The sequence below is a fragment of the Bufo gargarizans genome, chromosome 11, assembly GCF_014858855.1.
Source record: "Bufo gargarizans isolate SCDJY-AF-19 chromosome 11, ASM1485885v1, whole genome shotgun sequence".
Lineage (NCBI taxonomy): Eukaryota > Metazoa > Chordata > Amphibia > Anura > Bufonidae > Bufo > Bufo gargarizans.
The window spans coordinates 24,545,406-24,572,167 of NC_058090.1; the positions used below are offsets into that span (position 1 = coordinate 24,545,406).

The window sequence follows — 26,762 nt, forward strand, 5'->3', positions numbered from 1 at the left end:
CTGCATTACGGACAAGGATAGGACTGTTCTGTTCCACGGAATGCACACAGCCGGTATCCGTGTTTTTTCGTGGATCCACAATTTGCAGCAGGCAAAACATCCAACAGTCGTGTGCATGAGCCCTAAACTGGATTCTGTTAATCCTAGGGATATCGCTGCAGTATATTCCAATTTTTTTGCAGATACACAACAAGAATACATGTCATATGCGAGTGCAAGTTATCAAAAGGGTCTCGTGTCCCATTAGATCATTAACAAAAATTATTTAATCACAAGACTTTGGATCTTTGTCCTAAAATCATGCGCCCTTACTGGTTTAAACCAAGTCCGATTTAATTTAAAAAATTTTATTTATTACTTTTTGCTTTTTAGCATTGTATTCCTCATGCCGGTATGTCACTTTATATCTTAACCCCCTTATAATCAGCTGTAATTGTGGATTTCCTGATTGAAGCATGTTGTAACCCCATGTGCTGTCAGGTGCATTCATGTCTGGTCAAAAAGTGGACTTTCATTCCTGGCTGTTTTTATGCATCATATGTTATGATTAAGACCTTTCGTAGGTTGACACACATCAGAATGATGCTATCCTTTGTGTCATTCTTATCCTTTTTCCAGTTGTGGATTCTATTATTGTTTGAATAAAGACTCCAAGCTTTATGGATGCTGGACTCTATTATAGCAGTTATATTCTTGTACATAGGAGCAGTATTATAGTAGTTATATTCCTGTACATAGGAGCAGTATTATAGTAGTTATATTCCTGTACATAGGAGGCAGTATTATAGTAGTTATATTCTTGTACATAGGAGGCAGTATTATAGTAGTGATATTCCTGTATATAGGAGCAGTATTATAGTAGTTATATTCTTGTACATAGGAGGCAGTATTATAGTAGTTATATTCCTGTACATAGGAGCAGTATTATAGCAGTTATATTCTTGTACATAGGAGCAGTATTATAGTAGTTATATTCCTGTACATAGGAGCAGTATTATAGTAGTTATACTCTTGTACATAGGAGCAGTATTATAGTAGTTATATTCTTGTACATAGGAGCAGTATTATAGTAGTTATATTCTTGTACATAGGAGCAGTATTATAGCAGTTATATTCTTGTACATAGGAGCAGTATTATAGTAGTTATATTCCTGTACATAGGAGCAGTATTATAGCAGTTATATTCTTGTACATAGGAGGCAGTATTATAGTAGTTATATTCTTGTACATAGGAGCAGTATTATAGTAGTTATATCCTTGTACATAGGGAGCAGTATTATAGTAGTTATATTCTTGTACATAGAAGCAGTATTATAGTAGTTATATTCTTGTACATAGGAGGCAGTATTATAGTAGTTATATTCTTGTACATAGGAGGCAGTATTATAGTAGTTATATTCTTGTACATAGGAGCAGTATTATAGTAGTTATATCCTTGTACATAGGGAGCAGTATTATAGTAGTTATATTCTTGTACATAGAAGCAGTATTATAGTAGTTATATTCTTGTACATAGGAGGCAGTATTATAGTAGTTATATTCTTGTACATAGGAGGCAGTATTATAGTGGTTATATTCTTGTACGTAGGAGCAGTATTATAGCAGTTATATTCTTGTACATAGGAGCAGTATTATAGTAGTTATATTCTTGTACATAGGAGGCAGTATTATAGTAGTTATATTCTTGTATATAGGAGGCAGTATTATAGTAGTTATATTCTTGTACATAGGAGGCAGTATTATAGTAGTTATATTCTTGTACATAGGAGGCAGTATTATAGTAGTTATATTCTTGTATATAGGAGGCAGTATTATAGTAGTTATATTCCTGTACATAGGAGCAGTATTATAGTAGTTATATTCTTGTACATAGGAGGCAGTATTATAGTAGTTATATTCTTGTACATAGGAGCAGTATTATAGTAGTTATATTATTGCACATAGGAGCAGTATTATAGTAGTTATATTCTAGCACATAGGAGGCAGTATTATAGTAGGTATATTCTTGTACATAGGAGCAGTATTATAGTAGTTAGATTATTGCACATAGGAGGCCGTATTATAGTAGTTATATTCTTGTACATAGGAGGCAGTATTATAGCAGTTATATTCTTATACATAGGAGCAGTATTATAGTAGTTATATTCCTGTACATAGGAGGCAGTATTATAGTAGTTATATTCTTGTACATAGGAGCAGTATTATAGTAGTTATATTCTTATACATAGGAGCAGTATTATAGCAGTTATATTCTTGTACATAGGAGGCAGTATTATAGTAGTTATATTCTTGTACATAGGAGGCAGTATTATAGTAGTTATATTCTTGTACATAGGAGCAGTATTATAGTAGTTATATCCTTGTACATAGGGAGCAGTATTATAGTAGTTATATTCTTGTACATAGGAGCAGTATTATAGCAGTTATATTCTTGTACATAGGAGCAGTATTATAGTAGTTATATTCTTGTACATAGGAGGCAGTATTATAGTAGTTATATTCTTGTACATAGAAGCAGTATTATAGTAGTTATATTCTTGTACATAGGAGGCAGTATTATAGTAGTTATATTCTTGTACATAGGAGGCAGTATTATAGTAGTTATATTCTTGTACATTGGAGGCAGTATTATAGTAGTTATATTCTTGTACATAGGAGCAGTATTATAGCAGTTATATTCTTGTACATAAGAGCAGTATTATAGTAGTTATATCCCTGTACATAGGAGCAGTATTATAGTAGTTATATTCTTGTACATAGGAGGCAGTATTATAGTAGTTATATTCTTGTACATAGGGGCAGTATTATAGTAGTTATATTCTTGCACATAGGAGGCAGTATTATAGTAGGTATATTCTTGCACATAGGAGGCAGTATTATAGTAGTTATATTCTTGTACATAGGAGCAGTATTATAGTAATTATATTCTTGTACATAGGAGCAGTATTATAGTAATTATATTCTTGTACATAGGAGCAGTATTATAGTAGTTATATTCTTGTACATAGGAGCAGTATTATAGTAGGTATATTCCTGTACATAGGAGGCAGTATTATAGTAGTTATATTCTTGTACATAGGAGCAGTATTATAGTAGTTATATTCTTGTACATAGGAGCAGTATTATAGTAGTTATATTCTTGTACATAGGAGCAGTATTATAGTAGTTATATTCTTGTACATAGGAGCAGTATTATAGTAGTTATATTCTTGTACATAGGAGCAGTATTATAGTAGTTATATTCTTGTACATAGGAGGCAGTATTATAGTAGTTATATTCTTGTACATATGGGGCAGTTTTATAGTAGTTATAATCTTTGAATACAGATCAGTTTTTGGTACATTTTCCAGATGTCCATCTAATATCTGATCCTGTGTAACATCATTGTGAGTCTATGACTAATTCTGTAGACATTATGTTGCTCTCCATCGCTAGACTAATCGCGGTGAGAATGATTGTAAATGAACATGACAAGCGCATTCATCTTCAGAATTGTCACTGGCTGCTCTAACACCATTAATATGACACAGCTGCGTTCTGATCCACAATCGCTCCCGGCCGATCCCTCCTGTGTACCCTGTGGGGCATGTCAAATAGGCAGGGCCTTTAGATTAAACAATCCCATTGCACCTCTGATTTCTTAGGGCAAATATTGCAGCTTGCTCTCAGGTGGCTGGTTTAATCTTAGGTAAATATTATTTAATTATTGTATTATCAAAGTTCTGCATCTTTCTAATACTTGATGGTTCAAGATCTCTTCTTGCTGTCAGCAAATGGAAACATTCACTGTTTTCTATTGGAGGCAGAAAACCAGTCCTGGCTAAAGACACCCATACAAGTTAGATGTGTATCAACCAAATCCGCTGATTTCAGCAGGATGCTTGACTCTCTAATGTGTTGTCCGCAAAAAAAGTGCATTCCGTGTCCATTCCGTAAAAAAAAAAAAAAATCCTGTTATTGTAGGACTGTTCTACTATGGGCCAGTCATTCCGTTCCGCAAAATGCGAAGTGCACAGAGCCGGTATCCATGTTTTGCGGATCCGCAATTTGCAGACTGCAAAACAACAATGGTCGTGTGCATGAGCCCTTAAAACTATGGCGCTGTGGTCCACATAAGCACTTCCATCATGGCTCTCTCTAGCAGATCCCGCATGGGTGATCCTCTGAGCAGCATTAGCGTATTAGATGGGGGGGTCCCCGCACGCTACTCCTATAGGGATGATTTGTGCAGATCCTCTGACGCACATATATATATGGGATCCCTGTTCACTCCTGTACAAATCCAACCTTATAGGATTCATTTATAACCAGCCCAATAGTCTGGAAGAAATCCGGACAATCGGACACGTAAGATTTCTTGCAGTGATGCCGGGCTCAGAACCTGCTGCGATACTACATAGTAATTTAGTGCTGGGAGACGCCATGGATTACACCCATTTCATAAAGATGTCAGCAGGAAAACAGATTGCGGTCGTTCCACTCGACTGCGGCGTAATCTATACGTGTTACGGTGCAGTGAGTCGAGGCTGCATGTCTGACAGCATAGTGAGACGTTACAGGAGACGTCGGCCTACACTGTGGGCATTACAAAACGTAATAAATCATATTATTTGTACTACAGGTCCCAGCAGGAGGGCGACCTGAGGCCTGTGGGATCCAGATATAATATATAGGGGGGGGGGGGGCTACCTGTCCTATAGGTTGGTGACTTTCTCAGCTTTGATAAGCGGCGCCTGTGCAACAACAGGGGGATGTGATGTGCAATAGAATGAATACTTACTGTTACTATACTGATTCATGTTTTGTATTCTTCTTTAGGAAAGGGGGCTAGCGTGTAAAATGTTATAGGTGATGAATGTATGATTGCTGCGGGCCCCATCACTGAGCCCCCAGTGATCACTGGAATGGGGGTCCTGAGCCTGTTGAATGGCGGTCAGACATGCGCACTGCCATTTGTCCTGTAGACCTTAAAGGGAACCTGTCACCGGGATTTTGTGTATAGAGCTGAGGACATGGGTTGCTAGATCACCGCTAGCACATCCGCAATACCCAGCCCCCATAGCTCTGTGTGCTTTTATTGTGTATAAAAACCTATTTGATGCATATGCAAATTAACCGGAGATGAGTCAGAGCTTGAAAATAGGACTCTTCTCTGGTCACACAAGTAAGATATGACTCTTTTATGTTAATTTGCATATGTATCAAATCGGGTTTTTGACACAATAAAAGCACACAGAGCTATGGGGACTGGGTATTGCGAATATGCTAGTGGCCATCTAGCAACCAGTGTCCTCAGCTCTATACCCAAAATCCTGGTGACAGGTTCCCTTTATATGCAGCGGCAGTGCGCCCGTTCAATACCTCGGGACGCCCCTTGTAGTGATCCCACCGTGGGTAGGTGAAAAAAAGCATTTTGTAAGGGAATACCCTTTAAAGGGGCTTCCTCCTAAATCCAGCGCCTCTGGATGTTTCATCACCAATGTGGCGACATAGCCGTAGATGAAACATCATTGCGTTGCACCCGTAGAATTACAAGGGGTCCTGGTAAGATGGGCAGCCACTGCTTAGGTCACCCATATATTAATGGGTCAGAAAATCTTACTGTCCTATGGCAGAACCCCCTGCCCCCCCCAAGACTCCCTTAGATGGATCATGAGCGACCTAGCATGGTACACATGGGTGATCAGATGGCATCTCACGGATGATCATAATTCGTTGTTTGTCTCCTGAGGGAACAGAACCTGCTTATGAAACGGCTCCACCTGCTCATCTCTGTGCTGTTCCTTTCTCCGCTGACGAGATGCATGAATTACTCGCAGAGGAGGAAATTATTCTGATTATGTACATGTTTGTGATGCGTGTCAGAGCAATTAGCCCTGAGGAATGCCTCTATGGCCGGTATCCAAAGTTACACATACCCTTAAAGGGCACTTGTCAGCAGGATCGACCCTATCAAACCAGACATACAGTCTGGTAGGGTTGATCCTGACGATAAAAATGCTACCTGTCTTGTGAAAATCGGTTGTGGCGTTCCTGAGAATTTTTTTTTTTTTATTCTATGTGCAGATAAGGGTTTCAGTGCCCTGAGGGGCGTGGCCAGTACTGAGGAGTTAAGCCCCGCCCATCAGTGCACTTAATTCTTTATTTGTATAAAGAATAAAAGCTTTTTTTTCTTGGGAACGTTTCAACCGATTTTCACAAGACGGGTATCATTTTACTCAGCAGGATCAGTAGGCCCGTTTTAATGAGGCTGATCCCGCTGACACGTACTCCTTAAAGGGTTTGTCCATTTTGACAATCTCTGTTTAGGATCCCCCTAAAAATAAGCTAATAATCAAGACTCGGCTGGAATTGGTGGGGGGATCGGGCAGCAGGTTCCTATTGAATCCAAGTGGATTCCTATTGTGAACACCTATGGCTTAGACAAGGTGATATTAGTAAAGTAACTGCAGAATATCAATCTGAAAGCTCAGATATAATATAGCAGATATGAACTGCAGAGGTGAAAGTTATACATTTCTAGGCGTACTTGCAAAAGTATGTGCACCCATAGATTTGAATGCACTAATAATTGAGCACAACAGACAAAGATGTTGCTCATCCGCATCTTCCCCTCTCAATGGTTTTTGGTAATCAGATCCATTCACATCCATGTTCTTGCTGGTAGAGGGCAGTATAATAGCACTCGCTTTTCTACTTAGTTTCTCAGATTAACAGTTTGAACAGTTTACCATTAGTCCAGTAATGTACTCAGGTAGGTTGTCACGTTCACGTCTCTGCAGCTCCTATAATTACTCACCAGGTGGCGACGATGAGCACAGAAGATGGCTCCTCCAATGAATGTAACATTTGTGCTCCATTCTGAGGCATGATGGGAGCAATATTCAACACAAAAATTGGGCTTTTTTGCAAATTTTTTATTTTTTTTACCTTTACCACTTGACTTAGGAGTGTTAACCTCATCATTGATACAAATATCAGCCATGTCTGGGGCTGCCCTTGAAAGTCTTTGTCCTACCAGCAAATACTATATTTATTGTATAGATCATTAAAAAAACTGCCATTTACATACATAAGAAAGTTATGACTTTTACTTACATAGTATACTGCCACCTGGTGTTTAAAGTGTATATTAATGCACATGCTTAGTCACTCTCCCCACTGACGCATTCTTGTTCTTATCCTCAGGTAGTGATCTTCTCGAGCAGATTGTAAAAATGGCATCTACTCTGGACCAGAACCTGTACAGCAATATCCAGACGACCATGTGAGGACTGACTTGTGAGGAAGCAGGTACTATTTCTTTTTACTACTTCATAGTCCAATTATCTGTCTACAAAGGAATATACTGTAAACTATATATATGGCTGCCAGGAGGGGAAGGAAACTGACTTGGGAATTTACTGGGGACTATATTTACAGCTGCCAGAGAGAAGACTGGTAGTGATTAGATTTATGGCTGCCAGAGGGAGAAGGAGACTGAGAGATTGCGGAGCTAGAGACCCAAGGTTCCTGACTGGCTGGAACCACTACATTATAGGGGAACAAAAGGGTTTTCAATCCACACTGTGCTCTGATTGGTTGCTGTGGGCCCATTCCTCGGGGGAGGAGGTGCGCCTCTGATATTACTTATTGTATGTAATCCCCTAATATTCTATAGAAAACGTATTTATAGATGTAGGTCAGGCGAGGCTCACATCTACGGCAAAGGTTGTGGTAGGAGCCTCCGTTGCAAATTTTAGGAAAAATCTATATTGGTAAATGTTTCTGGTCATGGAGGGCACACCCTCTCCCAACTGCTTTTTGTTTCTATGGGCGGCTGAACGGTCCATCAGGTAAACAGCTTGATGGTTTCAGTCTCTCACTGAGGCACACCGCCCTGTGGTTATAAATCTCACCTGAGGGCACTCGGACACAACTCACGCTCGGGGCTCTCTTGTCAGGGCCCCGCTATGGAGGGCATCAGACGCTCTCTCCTCCTGGCTCCCAACTGTCACCTTCTCAACTGCCTCCTGCTGTCTCCTCCCCTTGACTGAGCCTGGACATCTGATTGGTCGTCAGCCTGCAAACACATCTCTGATTGGTGCTCGGCTCCATTCAAACCCCTTTTCACATGAGACACCAGAAGACAAGCGACATATAGGACAGAGATCATACACTGCCATTATCAAGGACAACCCCTCTAACAGTCAAAGCATGGATGAAATAACTTAAAGGGGCAGCACCTCCCCGTTACAAGCTGCAGTATGCTGGCAAGGTCACTACACAGAGGAGGGAGTCTTCTGCTTCTGGCTCCATTCACTGATTTAATTCCAGGCTGCTGAAAACAGCCGATTGTGGGGGTTCAGGGCCCAGACTAGGGTTGCCACCTGGCTGGTTCACCACTGCCATAGCTGGTATTATCGGCAGGAGGCCAGTGCCAGTAATTTTAGTAGCCAAGTATGTCAGATGCCTCCTTGCTACTACCAGCTATATCTCAGGCTGTATAACACCCAGAGGTCTGAGCCTCAGCTTTAAAGGGGTTGTCCGAGTGTTTAATACGGATGACCAATCCTTAGTATAGGTCATCAGACACCGTGGAGGAGGTAGGGGTTGTCCGACTCCCGGCAATCACCGGCCTCTGGCAGCCTGACACTAAGGGAGGATTTATAGAACTGTGTGGCAGTTATGAGGACCGTACCAGACACTGATAAAAACATTGAAAACAAAGCCATTACGATACGAAGGAGTCGGGTGGAAAAATAGAGGAATCTGTCCTTTGGCTCAATGACTCCTAAGCTCTGATGGTCTTCTGAGAACTTACTGTGGACTATAATTACAGCTACCAGAGGGGGAAGGAGACTGATTGGAAACTTACTGGAGGCTACATATACAACTGAGAGAGGGGGTAGGAGACTGACTAGGGACTATATTTACAGCTGCCAGAGGGGAAAGGAGACTGACTAGGGAACTAACTGGGGACTATATTTACAGCTGCTAAAGGGGGAAGAAGACTGATTGTAAACTTACTGGGGACTATATTTACAGCTGAGAGAGGAGTAGGAGACTAGGGACTATATTTACATCTGCAAGGGGGGAAAGGTGACTGACTACAGAACTAATTGGGGACTATATTTACAGCTGCTAGAAGGGGAAACAGACTGATTAGAAACTTACTGGGGACTATATTTACAACTGAGAGGGGTAGGACACTGACTATGGACTATATTTACAGTTGCCAGAAGGTAAACAAGACTGACTAGGGAACTTACTTGTGACTATATTTATAGCTGCCAGAAGTGGAAGGTGACTGTCTAGGAAACTAACGAGGGGCTATATTTACAGCTGCCAGAGGGGAAGGAGACTGATTAGAAACTTACTGGGGACTATATTTACAGCTGAGAAAGGGAATAGGAGACTTAATAGAGACTATATTTACAGCTGCCAGAGGGGAAAGGAGACTGATCAGAGAACTAACCTGGGACTATATTTACAGCTGCCAGAGGGGAAAGGAGACTGACCAGAGAACTAAATTGGGACTATATTTACAACTGCCAGAGTTGGAAAGGGACTAAATATGTGGGGGCTATATTTACAGCTACAAGGGGACAAGGAGGCTAAATGGTGGAGCTGGGTGGGTGAAAGATATAAAAAGTGCAAGCAAGGGGTTTAGGGAGCTGTAAGAAGAGAACAGAGACATGGTTCATGTGACACTGCCCAGAAGAGGTATGCGCACAATAGCACAAATTAGCAGTGGTGCAGAGGGTGTAACAGAGGATGAAAAAAATAAATCCAAACGGTGCATTTTTTTAGGTGGAAATAGAGCAAACTAGGTAAAAATGGTATTTAATAACCTATTGGGACTTTTTTATATGAACACGATTTTCAAGGGATCATCCATTTTGGCCTCATCCCTTATTACACATATACTGTAGATACCATGAGCAGCAAACAAGAGGCTTGCAGACGGCGGCATTTTCCCTCATAAAATTAATTTATTGGTAACAGCGAACATAATTGACTGTGTTGAGTACAGCGTCTGCGAGAGCGACATATACAAATGAACTATGCGCTAATACAACTCACTAGGAATCCATAAGCCTTGTCAGGGCGACTGCTCGCCATGAGGGTGAAGAAGCGCACAGTGGCCCAGCCATCGCTTCTCATCAGAAGAAAAAATAAAATTAACATCGGCGTTGTCCCGCAACAGAGATTTTCTGGAGCTAAGGTTATCTGATGGACACGTCGTAGGTGGACAGGTCGCCCCCTATCAAAATATATTAGCAGGGAAAAAAACTCTCTACATCGATATTCCACGCACACACACGGCTAAAATCAACTATTTACATTCAGTTGGGGAAGGTTCATCTGCCGACTCCTCTGCTTGCTGGATTGTTATAGACCGTGTATTGCTGGTTATAATAGCCAAGTGATCGTTATAATGATGCTGTGGGCATTCGGACACATCAAGCACTTATCAAGTACAAGCAGGGGCGAGGCGGCTATATTGGCACTCTCGTTAGAAAGGCTTCAGGCTAGGGTATAAAAATGGCTTCCAGGGGGGCCGGCTGGTGAGAGGGTGCATGCGTCAATCATGTGCGCACTATTGGAAAAGTGCAAAAAGTTCGGATAATGGATTGTGATTGGTTAAGGAACTTTTAGGCCCCGATTAGTGACATACCGCCACCTGTAGCTCAGGACGCGCCATTGCAGCAGGACCACTGAGCCTGACATCTCTCTCCTTTTAATAAAATGTTAACATCTTTCCTTAGAACAGTGTTTCCCAACCAGTGTGCCTCCAGCTGTTGCAAAACTACAACTCCCAGCATGCCCGCACAACCAAAGGCTGTCCGGGCATGCTGGGAGTTGTAGTTTTGCAACAGCTGGAGGCACACTGGTTGGGAAACACTGCCTTAGAACACTACCCTGCGCCGTTCCTCTGTAACACTTCCTGGAATTGTGTGAATAAACTGACAATTGCATGCAGGGGTGCACCACCAATGAAGCGATTGCCTCAGGCGGCGCCAGGTAGGGGCAAGAGGGGCGCAGCGGAAGGGGGATTTTCTGTACGCGGCGCTGTATTACTCGGTATGTTTTGGAGCTCTGTGTGTAATGTTTTCCAAGTATGGTTTTAACAGTAAGACTGGAGGGAAGGGGTTAGGATAAAAAATTGGCATTGGGGGGTTAGGGCGCCGTTTCAGTTTTTGTCTTAAGGCAGCAAAAAGGCTAGGTGCACCCCTGATTGCGTGTCCCTGCACTCTGACAGTACATAGACACACCTGACCAAAAAATGGTGATGTCCAGTTCTCAATTTATTCATATATCTTTCCAGGAGGAATAACAGAGGAACAACACAATGTAGAGTTCAAAGAGATTGGAGAGCTGACAGGGCCGCTATACTGTAAATGAGGGGTCCGTTGCAGGGGTACTGATTACATATGCTGTGATGTCATACAAACTGTAACCTCTTCCTCACTGCTGCCACAAGGGGGCAGCATAATACTGTACTGGAGCCCCCACATTGGCACATAGAGGGTCACAATTAAAAATCCCACTAGTCCAAAAAGAAATGATTAGAGTTTCATGATTAAAATGTAAGAGGGAGGGATGCGTTTTGGGTGGAGGTGCCTCCTGGACATGTCACATCCAATTATAAAGTGGATGATAAAACTCACTGACTCCATCTTGGCTTCACGCTGAGGCCATCTCCACTGGGCATTCCTGCAAAGGTCTCTTTCCTGTACCTGCCCCTCATAGGGTAATTGTACACCTACATGTATATGGCAGCTGTAGGCGTCCAATGGTTAACTTAGAATTTACCAATTATTGCCCCCCCCCCCCCTTCCGCATGCATCCTTGGACAGAAGCCTATATTGCCGATACAAGTGCATTCATTGATCACTTTTGAACCATTAGAAAATAGAAATTTGTAAGAGACTGGAATTTCTAATTTTCTTTTACAAGCACCATAAAGACGGTATGATGATCAGGACGATCAGGGGTGTCACATTCCTCATTACCCGATATATACGGAGGATATAAGCCAGAGTTACTGCTCCATCCAAACTTCTGACTTTCTTTTTTAAACATGATGATACATCGAAGGTGTAACTGGTACCCCTGACCTCAGAGGAGGTGCATGGTGTTGTTCTTCAGGATCAGTCCTGGGATTAAAGTTTTAGGGTTCTTGGAGGCGTAGCAGCAGTGGAGAAAACAACAGTAATAGCGGCAATGTATATACACGGTAATGATAGTCTGAATCAAATATCAACTGAGCCAGGACGGTGGAGAAACCATTCATCATCGCTGGAGACCACAAAGCCCTGTGAGATGGTTGTGAATACCCTGTGCACAGCTGGTGGCATGTGAACATCATGTACAGAGGTGGACATCTTTGGATGTCATGGAGACAGTCGAGAAAACACTGTATAAAGGTTGGACATCAGAGAGATGTATGGTGAATACTCTGGATAGGGTTGGACACTGGAGGGTTGATAGAAGTACAGGTCTTAACTCCCTGGATGCAGCTTGGTACTATGAAGAGCTGTTAGATAGGAAAGGTGGTGCCAATACCTAGGCGTGAGCTGGACATCAAAACTGGAGAATTATGGTGGCACCACTCTGGATCCTGCTGGACACCAAAGCTTGGAGAACTATGGTGGCAACACTCTGGATACAGCTGGACACCAAAACTGGAGAACTATGGTGGAACCACAATGCATACTGATGGGTGCCAAAACTTGAGAACTATGGTGGCACCACTCTGGATACAGCTGGACGCCAAAACTGGAGAACTATGGTGGCACCACTCTGGATACAGCTGGACACCAAAACTGGAGAACTATGGTGGAACCACACTGCATACTAATGGGTGCCAAAACTTGAGAACTGTGGTGACACCACTCTGGATACAGCTGGACACCAAAGCAGAACTATGGTGGTACCACTATGTACGTTTGAGAACTGAGCATCATGTAGATCTATAGAGTCAACCTCCTGGACAGAAACTGATAGGAACGGCACAAACGTGGGATATGATGAAGAGGTAAGAACATTATGGATAGGTACAAAGCTGGACACAATGGAGAAGTCAGCGCTGGTCATCAGGAGAAGGTCTACCTGTACAGAGCTGGACGTTAGTTAGAGCTGGAGGGTCTCTGTGAGCACCCCATATATTCTGCCCCCTATGTATTTACAATGTTTTGCAGACATACATTCTGCTTTTCGTAAGAACAGTTTGCTGCTTTTGAATCCAATGCGATGACCGTCTGGGACTTTAAGAGCAATTTCAGTCCTTCTGGCACTTTTAAGATGCTATGGATGCCCGAGACGAGTAAAATCCAGGAATCGGCAAACCGGTATAAAGTGTTACCTACAAACGACAGCATGCGTGGTATTAAAATCACAATGATAACGGACGTGGAGCATCCACCATAAAAGAAGTATACATTCATGTCCCTTTGGACTTCCTAATGAATCATTTTGTGACCAGGGCCCGTCTAAGCTTTAGGCCAGGATCCACCTAGTGCATATTGACAACATAGCTAAGATGTCCAACACTCCCAGTCTGGGAGTGTTGGACATCTTAGCTATGTTGTCAATATGCACTAGGTGGCTGTCCCAGTGCTGAAAAGAGATCTTCTCTACTTTTGACATACTTATTGGTTAGATAGATTGATCACAATGTGACTCCCAGTGATCAGCTGTAAAAGGATGGAGAACTGAGCAGTGTTCAGTTTCCCTACAGCGCCACCACAAGGACTGAATTATATTCTGTGGAGACAGGGAACACGAGGCTCAGGCAAGTTGAAATCCAACATGCTCAATCATTATCTTTCCAGACATCTGAGTTGAGGGGAGAGTAAGGTGCCTCCCTTTATATATTAGATGGTCGGCTCCATTGGGTTTGGTAACACCAATTTAATCTGTATGGCCGGGTTAACGCTATGTGAGGAGCACCTCAATACAACTGTTACTACATACAAAATGTTAGTACCTACCTGCACATTCCTGTTGAGACTCACAGCAGGAAACAACAAGCCCTCCATGTTTTCAAATGCCACAGGTCCCTGCTGCTCCTTATTGATGGAGAAGGTCAAAGTTCTCCTGGTGAAGTCTAAGAGGACACCAACTGTGGCCCCCTTGGTGATGCCTCCTTCAGTCCTACGAGCAATCACAGAGGTTGTGTGTTACTATGATCGAGAAACCACATTAGTCTCATGGCTGCCAAGGTGTCACATATACAATCGGTCCACAGTACCTGTTCGTGTGGGAGTTGTTGTGCATGAACCAGCTGCGGTTGTTGTCCACGTACATGGCCCAAGCTTTTTCGTCTTTTCCCAGCATGACGTCCTTCATCGCTTCAACCCGGGCCACACCGAAGGCAGGATCTGGGTGATTGTCGTACCTGTCGATGGTCAGCTCCCAATAGTGAACTCCTTTGGAGAAGCCGGTCTTCCCTAACACTACTCGGTCATCATAGCTGTTACAGGTGACGGTCAGGTTGTCATTCGAGAAGATGATGTCCGAGTGCGCTGAACCAGGGTCAAAGGCGAACCAGGCCACTGTCATCACAAAAATACAACACGGCTTCAGTGTGCTTCCACCGACCCTCATGCTTTAGACTATATGTTCCAGGTTCATAGCAAGATGGACAAATGGGAATTCTCAAAATGGGACCCTCTACTGCTCCTGACAATGATGAGGTCTCTTTCCTAGTCTTAAATGAAGTGTTGACTACACATGCACTTGAAGGTGTCCACCACTCCTGTTCAGTTCGGTGCCAGTATACAGGGTGGATACTATCTTAGAAGCCAGAAACAGCCACAAACACTAAATGTCAATGCAGCTGTTCCCAAGTCAGGGTCGATTGGAGCAAAAAATAAAAAAAAACACTAGAAATCTTCATTACAACAATAATTGGATGAAATATAGCATTATGAGAATGGTGCCTCCACAGGGTCAGCGGTGTCAGAATGAAGTGACCAGCACAAGTCCCCATGCAAGCCATGCACGTGCCAGGGTTTACATGCACAAGCTTCGGACCATACCTGCCACCAGTTTTTTTATGTTAACTGTGGGATGTCCAATGAAGAGCATGCGGGTAGAGAGAGGAGGTTAGTAGGTTAGAGAGCTTTAACTCATGAAGAACTAATAGCACCCGCCCTTGCCGGGATCACCTCTTCTAGAGGTTTCTACAGATGTGACACTTGGGTCACCATGTTTGGCTGGATTCTAGCTGCATTATGGAAAACGTTAGGATAAACATCCGGCTCGGCCTTACACCTGTAGCCCACTAGGTCGGGGCAGTGTGGTAGTGACTCCCACCGGGAGTCTCAATGCAACAGAAGGGTCAATCTGAAGAGCCCAACACAAGGGACTACGGTCTACATCCTGATAATAAGTCACAGACTGCAAACATCACCTAAGGATTACCAAACTAAACGACACTGTGTATGGGGGGCATTCTTTGGCACTGTAAGTTGGGGCACTGTCCCTGGCACTTTACCTGGGGGCCCTCTTTGGCTGATGCTATTTATGGGGGCACTCTTTCACTGGCACTGTAAATTGGGGCACTCTTTGTGCACTGCTCAACTGTATATCACAGCACTAAGTTGGACACTGTACATGGGGCCCCTCTTTGGCTGACACTGTTTATAGGGGTAGTCTGGCTGGCACTGTGTATTGGGGCAATCTTTGGACTTGTAAATTGGGGCACTCTTTTACACTGTTTGTGGGGGAACTCTTTGGCTGACACTATTTCTGGGGGGTACTTTGGGTGTATGGGCACACACTTGCACTGTAAACTGGAGCACTATGTATAGGGTCACTCTTTGGCATTGTAAATTGGGGACTGTTCGGCACTGTACATAGGGGTACTCTTTGGCTGACACTATTAATGGGAGTACTTTGGGTGTATAGAACTACTCTGACTGGCACTGTAAATTGGTGTACTGTTTGGCACCGTACATTAGGGCACTGTGTGTGGCACTGTACACGGGGGCACTCTTTGGCTGACACTGTAATAGGTGTATGGGGGCACTCTTTGGCACTGTAAATTGGGCGGCATTTGGAACTGTACATCAAGACACTATGTCTGGCACTGTACATGGGGGCACTCTTTGGCTGACACTGTTTATGGGGGTATACTGGCTGGCACAATGTATGGAGGCACTATTTCACTGGTATTGTAAATTGATACCACAGTGTCTGTCGTTTTGAATTGGGGCACTCTTTGGTACTATAAGTTGGGGAACTGTAGGTTGGCGCACTGGGGAGAACTCTGTCTGAGTACAGGAGCATTTTCTGGCCAATTTGGTTCATAGGGGCATTGGCTGTTTTTTATGATGCTGTCGGCAATTATGTCTGGAGGACTTCTTAAAGCACATGCACTGGATTATACTTCATGGCTGCTTTCTACTAGAAATAGCGCCATACCTGTTCATGGGTTGTGTCTGGTACTGCAGGTCAGCTTGACTGGTGTGAATAGGGCTGAGCTGCAGTACCCCACAAACCTGTGGATGGGGTGGTGCTGTTTTTGGAGGAAAGCTGCAGCCTTCCTACACCAGCATGCTCCATTTTCACTGTAGTTTCCCTTTAAGGCACACATCCTATTCAGAGCCAGCATCGGAATGAGAATTTATCATCTTGCAGGATGGGGTTACTACAGACTCGCCTCCCGCAGCATCGTCTTCTGCTGATTATATGAATTCCCTAGGCGGGATCTACCGACACAAGACTAATGGTTCAGGATCACAGGGCCGGGGAGCTGCAATCAATGTCATCAGAAATACTCCGCCAAAGACGAGCGGAGAAAGCCATACATCAAAGCTGTTCCTGCCGGTGTAATGACAATGTGCAGCTCGTAGCCGATTACACGCCTCTCGTCTGATGGTGACCGCATGTACGGCACAACCGTGAGCGGCTCCACTAAGACGGTCCTCAACAGGTCCTTGAGTCGTCCCCTCCTGGAAAGTCCTTAACAAGTCTATTCAAGTCTACTACCCCCCCACCTTTTCCAAAAGATACTGGCCGAGTTTACACAGGTTAGGAAAGGGAGCATGGCTTAACACAACCTGTTATTTGATCATATTTTACGTTTTGCACTTTTTTAAAATAAAATCTAATATTTGACGACTGGGGACAGTGTACCTTTTATTTAGCCTCTATTTTTTAAGTGTTTCTGCCGAAATTTAAACTCCTCACCATCTACATTAGAGGCAAGAACCTTAACCACTGAGCTATAGAGCTCAATGTTAAACTGCAGTAGATATATTATGGCTAAAAACGTTAGTAGTAGTTTCCCATGTATTATATATTCATATATATCAGAATTATCATTTTATATTTTTTTTGTAATTGCATTTTTTAACAATTCTAAATTAAATTTTGTGCCATAAAAATTTTTTGCAATAAAAAAGGATTATTCTGCTATATATGAATACATCATATATGGGAAACTACTACAGACATTTTTAGCCACAATATACCTGCTGCAGTTTAACATTGAGCTCTATAGCTCAGTGGTTAAGGTTCTTGCCTTTAATGTAGATGGTGATGAGTTTGAATCCAAGCACAAATGCTTCAGAAATAGAGGCTAAATAAAACTTACAAAGGGTGTCCCCAACCATACTGACAATGTTTGGGGATACCCCCTTCATCTTCATAGCACTGACTCCATATATGGACACAGAGCAGGACTCCTAAGCACCCCTGCTCTGTTACTTCCACTTCCTCTGTCAGCCACTTAAAGCAGCTGACTGATGAATCCCGGTACCGGCAACCTTAGCAAAATACCGGCCTAGGAGGTGGAATACCGGCCAGGTGGCAACCCTGCGCCCCCCACTGCAACCCTCACTGAAGATATACCACAATATGGTTTCAGGATGTAGGCAGGAGGATGACATTCCCTGTAAGAGCAGCCATATGCAGAGCATAGCTCATGGGGGGGGGGACAGAGAACCTCATTGATGACGTCTCTGCAGGTTTGTCCTTGCCCTTTGTTATATGGTTTTCCCTTTGTGTCTTTTCCTCCCTTCCTTGGCTTTATCCCCTCCATTACCCATCTTCCTTCCACTGCCGGCCCCTCACCACAGACCCCCTGTCACGGTACAACCAGGACCCCCTGCTGTATCCACCATTGTGGTAATTGCGCCCCTGCCAGAGACTCTTTATCGATCCTAGAGCTGTAAAGAAGGCACATTGTTTTATTTTTCCTGTGCACACCTCGAGCCCTGTAGTCCCTGGCGTGGAGGTATGAGTGATATGGTGCCTCCTGCATTGCTATGGAAACCGCTCCAGGCCGCGGTTCCCACCCACAGCCATTAGTCCCAGACGTGAAGACGTGTTCACACAGCGACCAAAAGGAAAACCTTATTTCCTAATTCTCTACGACTTCTGTGAAAACCCCACCAGTGATTCCTCACGACCTCATCTTCACATTTAGGACAAATCCTAAAATATTAAGCTTTTACCTACAGATGTAGCAGAGCTAAATGTACGTTATGGTATTATGTTTGAAAAACCCGGCACTGCTGCATCTAATAAATACAGCCATGTAAAATAAAATATATACATCACTAAAAAGTCAATGCCAACGCCATCCATGTGATGGGCCTTATTTATCAAAATGTAGAAAAATCGGGCTTCTGGGCAACGAGGTGGGAGGCCTCATTTACATGCTTCCCAAATCGCAGGGCATCTGTAAACCCCGCCCTGTTCTGCGAACACTTTATTTTTTTAATGCTAATTTTCATGCAAATTCATGTTAGCTCCGCCCCTTTGGACTTCCTTTTTTCCGCATCCGCGGACCCATTGACTTCAATGGGGTTGCAAAAGATGCGGACAGCTCACTGTGTGCTCTCCGCATCCGTAAGTCTGTTTAACAGCCCTGCAAAAAAAATAGAACATGTCCTATTCTTGTCCGTTTTACAGACTGTTCTAAAAAGGGCAGGACATACTGTTCCGCAAAATGCAGAACGTATACAGCCGGTATCCTTGATTTGCAATTTGCAGACTGCAAAATCTGCTACAGCTGTGTGCCCTTAGGGCTCATTCACACACAAATCTGTACTGGAGTTTTTTTGTCTACTCAAAAAAATGGCTTTATTTATTTTTTTCTAAACTGTGTAAACCATGTTTTTTTCTGGTGTTTTCCCCTTATACAGAAGGAGATATAAAAAAGGCAGGAAAAAAACAAAAGTTCTTCAACATGCTGTGTTTAATAAAGAATAATAATGCCAAAGACTTAAAAAACACCATCAAAATTGCCCCCCCCTAAAAAAAAAACATTGCCCTGTGCTGTCATTTTTCCATAGACCTACAGCTAACATCTGGAGCTGGTGTTTTTACTACAAAAAATGCACAAAAACCGCCACTGATTGCAGCAAAACGCCATTAAAAACTTGTAAACCCACCCTTTTCGGTGTGTAGGTTTCCTCTAGATTTTCACTGACTGGTTAGTTAGCTTCCTATTAAATTGGATCTAGCGTGCCTGAGAGACGGAAATTAGATTGTGAGGCCCGCTGGCGACAGGGACCTATGTGAGTGGCACGGCGGCTCTCTTATATCAGCCTGCAGCCATCCAGCATGTGAAGAGTTAACCTGGCCTTCTGTAGCGGCCATCACACAAAGCGCTTCTGTTCTCCTCTCCTTCTCCGTGAATCCACTCAAATCATCCCCCGCTGACGTCTGCAGCCGCGCGCCGGTGACGCGCAGATTAATTTGGAGTGCGCTAGCGGAGAAATCTCTAAATCTAGGTATCAGACGGGGATAAAGCCTCTGAGGAAAGGAAATCATTGAGAATCGCTGCAGAAAACATGCATCTGTGTATGAGGCGGCAGACGGCGGCCTCAGAGGTTATGCTTGTACAGACTGCATCAGGGCTAGAGATGAGCGACTCTTCCTCTCCCGGCAGAAGCTTTCTGCTGCTGCAAGCGATCTCCCGGCCGAGCCGCCTAAGCTTGCCCATATAGGAGGGGGGTATAGGACCCTTTGCATTGCTGAGGGTAATACAGAGCGGACAGAACCCCCTCCACATTGAATGGGCATTGTGCAATACTTAAAGGGGTACTCCTATCTCAAATATGTATGGCATATCCCTAGAGCGTTGTGATGGGAATAACCCTTCCCCTGCAGTGCATAAAAGTTTCCCTTGACAATATCTGCAGGGTCTCTGTAGCTGGACCCATGGAGATGGGACAACCTCTTTAACCCCTTCACGTAGGGATGTGAGGGGTTAAATATGCGGTGGGTGCCGGCACTTGGCCACAATGACGGGGAAAGGCAATGATGCTGAACCGGTCATTTAACAACTCAGATTCAGTTCAATAGCAACCGTGGCATCTAGACAGAGCGAGGGGCTGATTTCATTGTGGGGCTCCGATCGGTTACCATGACAGCCTGGGGCCTGCTGAAGGTTCTCAAGCCTGTCATGGTAGACCGCCTGCAAAGCTGTGCATGAGGCACAGCTCAGCAGGCAGAGCGGCAGAATCCCATTCACCATAATAGTTCTCTATTAGGGTGAATGGGACAAGAGATCAGACGATTCCAGGTTCTAGGCCCCTAAGGGGGGTAAAAGTTATTAAAGTAAATAAAAATTCATATCACCCCCTTTCCCGATTTTACATATAAAGAGAAACAATAACAAAAATGAACATAACAGGTATCGCCGCGTACAAAAGCAAATTTTTCCTGCACAGTGTACGGCGTACACCTTGTCCCACTTAAAAAAATTAATAACTGTGATCAAAAAGTCATACGTCCCACAAAAATTGTACCAATAAAAACTACAGTGTGTTCTGCAAAAAAACAAGCCGTCATACACCTCTGTCAACCGAAATATAAATAAGTTATGGCTGGCGATGTAAAGAATATTTTTTCAAACGTTTTTATTGTGGGGAGGAAAAAAATTAAAATGCAAAAACTAAAATGGGCTTCGTCTTGTAGCGTTTAAAGAATTCCCAGAGGTGGGGGGGGGGCTTACGGAAACCTCCGAGTGGGCTGCACTGCGCTGTTCGCTTGGTCAAGAGACCCCCGGACAGCTTAGAAAAAATAAGCCTGTATGATGCACATGTGAAATGCGCGTTTATGTGAAAATCCCAACCAAAATGCAAATCTAGCACCAGAGTGTCATGCATGGTTATGTTAATTAGTCTGCTCGTTAATCTTGCCGCGCTCTCATCACCCCGCTAGACTCTCAATTATCACTTGTCTATCTCCAGTGTCACGTCTAATGTCTGTCAGCACTGTGAGCGAATTTTATGTGATGGAATACGGAAAAATATAGGCTGAAGATGTGTGAATTATATAACGGTAATATCATATAATATGATGTCTACTTATTACACGTTATTGGTAACCGACTGGCTGTGACTGAGCACACCAGAGCCACTAACACATCTGAGGTAAAAAATCCAACATGGCTGCCTCTATAAGGTACAGAGAATGTACTGAGGGAGCAACTGCCTCAGAGGCCTTGTTGCCCATAGCAACTAATCACAGTGCAGCTTTTATTTGCAAAACTGACTCCGATTGGTCGGTAAGGTCACACCTGAGGCAGTTTTGACCAATGAAAGGGTGACAACTTTACACTGTGAGTTATGAGGGAGGGGAAGCCATTACCTGAAGACACACAAGTTTCCTGTTCTGAGTTTTGGAGGAACTCGAGTGGAGAGGGCATGGTGGTGTTGATTTGCAAATGAGCTGCAAGAGAGGCTGACATTCGAGGATAGGGACCTGGCATAAGCAAAGACATGCACAGAAATGTCAGCAAATCGAAGCGTGCATCAGTGTACATACATGTCATACACGGCCCATGAAGTAAACCTGGAGGCAGCCATTTTGTGGCTGTTTATGAGTGAGCATGCGATTCTTGGGTTGGGGCGAATGCACAAGTTCCAGTTTCCTCAGTAATGTCTCGACATGCAAAATCCCACAAAATGGCCGCCACAGGTGTCATGGAATCACTGCAACCCGGAGACAGCCAGTTTGGTAAACAGCTGGATATGTAGTCCGGCCAGACACAGTAATGTCACTCCTCCTAAATTTCACAAAATGGCCGCCTCCGCCCATTGTAGATGATATGTATTGATCAAATGAATAGTCATAGCGTCCGCGGGCAGACAAATGTCGCCAGCGGTGACCTAGATATGTTCCTCAACTATCACATCAATGGAAAACACACGTCACGTGAACCATTGGCTCGCACGAATCAGATGCGCCAAACTTTCTCTCCAAAAGAAATTACTGTGGCGAGGACAGCAACGGCCACAAGCTAAGAACGATGATGACGACAGCACCAACCCGTATGCCGGACATGGAGGCCATGATGACATGATAAAGAACACGTGAAATCCACTAACCATATAAAATGGGAAAAAAAACAACACAGACATGACAAAACCGTAGAACGCCGAGTATGTACATTAAAAACGATGTAAACCGCACACCAAACCTAATTACAGACATCTCGTTAACGTATCCCCCAACATTTCAGTCCCCAGTAGCAGGATGGTCAAGCCCCGCCCCTTTGTACCTACTGATGCCCCTTTAAATGGAAATATGCACAGGCCCCGCCTACTTGTGGACTGTTGGAAGGCATGCACCAGAGAAGGGACTAAGCAATGAGACAGGGAATGGCGGCTGCTATCAGCTTAGCTTTGAGTCTGGTTGCTATGGATACAACAGCCTTTTACATTGTGTTGCTAGAGCAGAGCCTCTAGGTGCAATGGCAACGCCCTGGTTGCTCCTAGAGGCTCATTTGCTTAAAACAGATAAAGCCGTGTACAGCGCTGCAGAGTATGTCTGCGCTATATAAATATGTCCGTGGGGGTGGAACCTGAAGCTCCTGGGCCCCAGTGTAAAATCTGTGACCCCACCTAGCATGTACTGATATGGCAGAGGGGCCCCTCAGGCGCCGACCTCTGCACCCCCTACATCTGGATACACGGAATGTCAGACGTGAACTGAGACAACACGGATAAAGTTACACGGAATCATGAATGCGGCACACGTGATACAGGCCGTCCATCGGATGGAGATGAGAATCTGCTGATAAATTCTACATCCAATCAGATTTCTTCTATACATGCGGTGTATTCACCTAATATACTGTAAGATTTCTGCTTCCTGTCAGTGAATGGAAACATTTTTCTTTACCTTTTAGATGCTAAAAAACCCGAACAGACCTAATACTTCTCACGGCAGAGGGTTTGACGCAATTGTATCCGGTCTAGACAATCCTCGGTGAGCTAAATACATCAGCAGCACGGGTTTGTTACAATGTATCAGTGCAGGTAAAATGTTTCTGCCTGTTTTGGACTTCTTTCACATGGGCGGCTGTTCCCGCCAGACAAAAAACGTTGTGTGCAGCGTTTTTTGTCTGCCCGAATCCTGACATATTTGTCGGGTAGCGGCCGGGTCTCCCACCGGACCTTATTATAGTCAAAGGGGCCGGCGCGCATTCTGGTAACATCCGACAATGCCGTATCCGGAGAACTCCGGAAGCCTGTTCTCTGTTCTCAGTCTGTGCTGCAAATATGAAGCTAGCCTTAGCTTACAGAGGATTGTCTAGAATTGAAACACCCTGTAGCAAATCCTCAGCTGTGAGAAGGTTAAATCAGAAGGGTTTTATTTCATAAAGTAGAACTTATCCAAAGTTCTGGCTGCCTGCAGTCACCACTAGGGGGAGCTTTAATATCAATTCAATATCAAATCTGTATGCAGTAAGCTCCTAGGCTCCCCCTAGTGGTGGCTGCAGATCATGGATGGGAGAATCTGACCTTTCAACTGATCCCCAGTCAGCCCGTGGTCTCAGTGGCTGGATCAGTGTTTTATGACTCGGGCTATCAACAGTTCATAAAACATTTTTTTGTGCGGAAAAACCCCTTTAAAAACTTTCAACATCTGCATGTCACATGGGCAAATAAGTCCATTGTGCCCCAGAGCAGGGGCAGAGGATTACATGCTGGAGAACTGGTTACCTTCGGAGGTCTGGAGGACCAGGGTCTTACTGTACTGGCTGACCCCAGCTTTATTGAAGGCCTTGACTCGGGCGTTATATGTACTGTTGAAGTGCAGGCCGTCCACTGTGCACATCGTCTCCTTCCCGACAAATACTTCCTGCAACAGCACACAGCATGCGTTATACGTCATGTGACAAACACGGCTGGTTCCTTCCAGAAACAGCGCCCCCCTGTCTACGGGTTGCATCTGGTATTGCAGCAAAGCTCCACTGGAAGTAACTTGCACTTGTAGTTCCCCACACGACCTGTGGAATGGTGTGGCGCTGTTTGGGGAAGCGGCTATGTTTTTCTAATCCTGGACAAGTGTCCTTAAAGCAAATGCATCTACCTCATGTCTCATAGTGGGCTCAGGCCGCTGCTTTTTCTCCCATGCTTTACACTGCAACACATAGCTGCTCATCCTGGCCCTCCTGTTTCATGAATGTTATGGCAGCTATAAGTAAGGCATTAAACGAGTTGGCTCTTACCCTGAACTGACCGCCGTTCCCGTCGTCCAGCTCCAGAATATATCCTTCCGCTTGCACCATGGACATGGGCGGCTGTTTCCAGGACAGGGTGGCACTGTTGTTGTGGGTGCAGCACTCTTCCATCTGGAGAATTGGGGGCGCAGGGACTAAAGAGGGAACTAAGGGTTTAGGAAAAGTCAGAGGGATGAAGAATTAATGTACAATGTGTCTGTGTGAGAAAATGTGACCCCCGATCTCATGACTTGGAAATGTGACCGAAGTGAATACAAGGAGGGGGTCCCACTGCAATCAGTTATTGGGGGGGGAGCTGTATGTGAGTAACTGAGGGGAGGGCCTGCTGGGACTACAGTACTGAGGGGCTGCTGGGACTACAGTACTGAGGGGCTGCTGGGACTACAGTACTGAGGGGTCTGCTGGGACTACAGTACTGAGGGGCTGCTGGGACTACAGTACAGAGGGGCTGCTGGGACTACAGTACTGAGGGGCTGCTGGGACTACAGTACTGAGGGGTCTGCTGGGACTACAGTACTGAGGGGCTGCTGGGACTATTACTGAGGGGCTGCTGGGACTACAGTACAGAGGGAGCTGCTGGGACTACTATACGGAGGGCCTGCTGGGACTACAGTACTGAGGGCCTGCTGGGACTACAGTACTGAGGGGCTGCTGGGACTACAGTACCGAGGGGCCTGCTGGGACTACAGTACCGAGGGGCCTGCTGGGACTACAGTACTGAGGGCCTGCTGGGACTACAGTACTGAGGGCCTGCTGGGACTACAGTACTGAGGGGCTGCTGGGACTACAGTACCGAGGGGGCTGCTGGGACTACAGTACTGAGGGGCTGCTGGGACTACAGTACTGAGGGGCTGCTGGGACTACAGTACTGAGGGGCTGCTGGGACTACAGTACTGAGGGGTCTGCTGGGACTACAGTACTGAGGGGCTGCTGGGACTATTACTGAGGGGCTGCTGGGACTACAGTACAGAGGGAGCTGCTGGGACTACTATACGGAGGGCCTGCTGGGACTACAGTACTGAGGGCCTGCTGGGACTACAGTACTGAGGGGCTGCTGGGACTACAGTACCGAGGGGGCTGCTGGGACTACAGTACCGAGGGGCCTGCTGGGACTACAGTACCGAGGGGCTGCTGGGACTACAGTACTGAGGGGCTGCTGGGATTACAGTACTGAGGGGTCTGCTGGGACTACAGTACTGAGGGGCTGCTGGGACTATTACTGAGGGGCTGCTGGGACTACAGTACAGAGGGGTCTGCTGGGACTACAGTACCGAGGGGTCTGCTGGGACTACAGTACCGAGGGGTCTGCTGGGACTACAGTACCGAGGGGTCTGCTGGGACTACAGTACAGAGGGGTCTGCTGGGACTACAGTACAGAGGGGTCTGCTGGGACTACAGTAGCCGAGGGGGCTGCTGGGACTACAGTAGCCGAGGGGGCTGCTGGGACTACAGTAGCCGAGGGGGCTGCTGGGACTACAGTAGCCGAGGGGGCTGCTGGGACTACAGTAGCCGAGGGGGCTGCTGGGACTACAGTACCGAGGGGGCTGCTGGGACTACAGTACCGAGGGGCCTGCTGGGACTACAGTACTGAGGGCCTGCTGGGACTACAGTACCGAGGGGCTGCTGGGACTACAGTACCGAGGGGTCTGCTGGGACTACAGTAGCCGAGGGGGCTGCTGGGACTACAGTAGCCGAGGGGGCTGCTGGGACTACAGTACCGAGGGGGCTGCTGGGACTACAGTACCGAGGGGGCTGCTGGGACTACAGTACGCAGGGGGCTGCTGGGACTACAGTACGCAGGGGGCTGCTGGGACTACAGTACGCAGGGGGCTGCTGGGACTACAGTACCGAGGGGGCTGCTGGGACTACAGTACCGAGGGGGCTGCTGGGACTACAGTACCGAGGGGGCTGCTGGGACTACAGTACCGAGGGGGCTGCTGGGACTACAGTACCGAGGGGGCTGCTGGGACTACAGTACCGAGGGGGCTGCTGGGACTACAGTACCGAGGGGGCTGCTGGGACTACAGTACCGAGGGGGCTGCTGGGACTACAGTACCGAGGGGGCTGCTGGGACTACAGTACCGAGGGGGCTGCTGGGACTACAGTACCGAGGGGGCTGCTGGGACTACAGTACCGAGGGGGCTGCTGGGACTACAGTACCGAGGGGGCTGCTGGGACTACAGTACAGAGGGGGCTGCTGGGACTACAGTACCGAGGGGGCTGCTGGGACTACAGTACCGAGGGGGCTGCTGGGTCTACAGTACCGAGGGGGCTGCTGTG

At 45.4% G+C, this 26,762-nt stretch overlaps 1 protein-coding gene across 14 annotated transcripts in view; it reads right to left on the reverse strand.

Annotated features, from left to right (window-relative positions):
- Window positions 1-10,908: 10,908 nt before the first annotated feature.
- TRIM9 (tripartite motif containing 9) overlaps window positions 10,909-26,762 on the reverse strand; it is a 59,498-nt gene continuing 43,644 nt past the window's right edge. For 2 of the 14 annotated variants that reach the window (XM_044271538.1, XM_044271537.1), the window contains exons 6-11: window positions 24,471-24,628; window positions 23,962-24,100; window positions 21,602-21,715; window positions 14,241-14,544; window positions 13,981-14,143; window positions 10,909-13,352 (exon numbers count right to left, since the gene is read on the reverse strand). In XM_044271538.1, the coding sequence (XP_044127473.1) occupies window positions 13,287-13,352; window positions 13,981-14,143; window positions 14,241-14,544; window positions 21,602-21,715; window positions 23,962-24,100; window positions 24,471-24,628 (944 nt within the window). In that variant the 3' untranslated portion in view covers window positions 10,909-13,286. Of the gene's footprint in view, window positions 13,353-13,980; window positions 14,144-14,240; window positions 14,545-15,030; window positions 15,055-16,490; window positions 16,536-21,601; window positions 21,716-23,961; window positions 24,101-24,470; window positions 24,629-26,762 lie in introns of all 14 variants that reach the window. The other 12 variants (XM_044271548.1, XM_044271546.1, XM_044271542.1 and 9 more) reach the window with 8 other exon arrangements.